The sequence below is a fragment of the Penaeus vannamei genome, chromosome 3 (assembly GCF_042767895.1).
Source record: "Penaeus vannamei isolate JL-2024 chromosome 3, ASM4276789v1, whole genome shotgun sequence".
NCBI lineage: Eukaryota > Metazoa > Arthropoda > Malacostraca > Decapoda > Penaeidae > Penaeus > Penaeus vannamei.
Genome location: NC_091551.1, coordinates 1,827,118 through 1,829,617, shown reverse-complemented (window position 1 = coordinate 1,829,617; position 2,500 = coordinate 1,827,118). Strand labels below are relative to the sequence as shown.

General features: G+C 36.8%; 1 protein-coding gene across 1 annotated transcript in view; it reads left to right on the top strand.

Annotated features, from left to right (window-relative positions):
- The first annotated feature begins 1,346 nt into the window (after positions 1 to 1,346).
- The window catches only part of LOC138866438 (glutamate receptor ionotropic, kainate 1-like), a 22,720-nt gene continuing 21,566 nt past the window's right edge, over positions 1,347 to 2,500 (top strand). The window contains exons 1-2 of the mRNA XM_070139008.1: positions 1,347 to 1,579; positions 2,025 to 2,221. Of these exons, the coding sequence (XP_069995109.1) occupies positions 1,347 to 1,579; positions 2,025 to 2,221 (430 nt within the window). The remainder of the gene's footprint in view (positions 1,580 to 2,024; positions 2,222 to 2,500) is intronic.

Genomic DNA, 2,500 nt, shown 5'->3' with positions numbered 1-2,500 from the left:
ATATATATATGTATGTATATATATATATGTGTATATATATATATATATATATATATATATATATATATATATATATATGTATATATATATGTATATATATATATATATATATATATATATATATATATATATATATATATATATATATTCATATATATATACACATCCACAACACACACACACATACACACATACACACACATATATATATATATATATATATATATATATATATATATATATATATATATATATATATATATGTATGTATGTATATGTATATGTATATATACATTATATGTATATGTATATGTATGTATATATGTATATATGCATATATATATATATATATATATATATATATATATATATATATATATATATATATATATATACGTTCGATATAAGTAAGAAACAAAACTAAAGTTCTCTCTTCACATCGAGATTAGGACACATTAAGACGCCAGAAAATGTTGGAAAGATATTATAGAAGGACTTTTTTCAGCGCCATGTGTCCGCCATCAAGAGCCTGAAGGTCGACGCAGGTGCAAATCAATTATTTCTGTGAGGTTAGGTTAGGGGAGAGAATTTGTTAGAGGGGGGGGAGGGAGAGAGATTAGAAAGTGTGGGGGGTGGGAGAGGGAGAGGGAGGGGGGTTGGAGGAGGAAGAGAGAGGAGGGATGTTTGATCAAAGGGAGGAAGATAGGTAGGGGGTTGTGAAAGAAGAAAGAGAATGAGAGGGATAGAGGGGGATGGGAGGGAGGAAAGAGTAGGTTTAAGAAATGTAGAAAAGGTAGGGGAGGGAGATAAGAAGGGGAGGAAAGAGAAAGAGAGAGAAGATGGGAATATAGAGAGGGAGGGGAAGAGGAGGAGAAATGGGAAAAAGAGAGACATAGGCAGGAATGGAACGAGGGAGAGGAGGAGGAAGAGAAAGAGAAGGGAAACGAAACAGAGAGAAACGATGGCCAGAAAAGAAGAATAAGTAATTTTCAATGATGATTTTTAAATGATATATAATTTATTATTGCCATATTAGTGAATTGCATATCGATAAATTTATCATGCATTATGTATCATCTGGAGTATTTACGGTACTCAGAACGTGTCATATTATCTAAAGTGTCTCAGAGATTAAAACAAATTAAAATAATCCACCAAACGAAAAACTATTCTGTCGCTATGAAAAATAGAAAAATACAAGCCACGCGTGTGTCTGTGCGTGCGTGTGTGAGTGTGTGTGTGTGTGTGTGTGCGCATGAGCGTGTGCTTCTACGCTCCCTATAAAATCATCTGCCTCGTCACTTTCTCTCCGAAGGAATCGAACCTTTCGGAACGAGGCCGTTGTCATGGCAACCTTCGTGAAATTCGTCACCGCTGCCGTCGTCCTCATGTCTTCCGTTCCCCGCCATGGCCTGAGCGAGGGGCGTGTCTTCGGCCGCTCCTTCCGCCATGTAGGACCAGCGCACGACAGCCTTGTTGGTCAGGTCATAGGTCAGGTCGTAGAAGAGTACCTCGCGGGGTGCTATCTCGTCTCCATGACACAGAACGGCCAATCGACGGCAATGGGCGGTATCGTCAGGTATTTTGGCTTTCTGTGTGGGTATGAGTAGGTCTATGCGGGTACGTGGGTGTTGGTAGGCCTATGCGAATGTGTGGATGGAGAGAGGCCCATGGGAGTTCGTGGGTAGGTTAATAAGGGTAAGTGAATGTAGATGGACCAAAGCGGGTATGTGGATGTTGATATTCGGATTGGTATGTAAGCGTGTGTGGATAAAGGAGTGGATATGTGTGGATAGATATAAGATAGATAAAAAAAATCCTTACATATATAACCGACTGTAAATCTCATTTTTCTTTCTTTCCAGATAAAAAAAAATCCCCTAGTATGTTTTTTCCGACATTCTTGAACACCAATTACATTTTTTTTCTAAGAAATCATCAAAATATTCCCTTGCATTCAAACCAAACCAAGTATCTCCCATTCACGAAAACAAAAGACGATCAAAACCTTTTTCTCGTTGCAGAAACCTTGCAAAAAGAGGACAAGCGGCCGTTGTGGTAGACGTCGGAACGCTGACACCCTCGGAGAGTCGTAACGGAACCTCCCTTTTGCGAAGTCTTCGAGAAGGAGACGCAAAGTTCCCGTGCAGAGCGTTCGTGTTGGACGTCACAGCTGGGGTTTCAGATCCCCTTATGAGGTTTGGGTCTGAGCTGGAGTTCTGTCGCTTATACATATAAGTTCTGTCGCTTATACACTTCTTTTGATACATATAGAGATGATTGTATTAATAAGTATAAAGTTCTCTCGTTTATATATCTTTTCTTTTGATGCATATACAGGTGATTATTTTAATTAGTTTAGTTTAATAACTGTGGAGTTCCATAGTTCCATATATATATATATATATATATATATATATATATATATATATATATATATATATATATATATATATATATATATATATATATATATACTCGCATATATTTTTACTCTCTC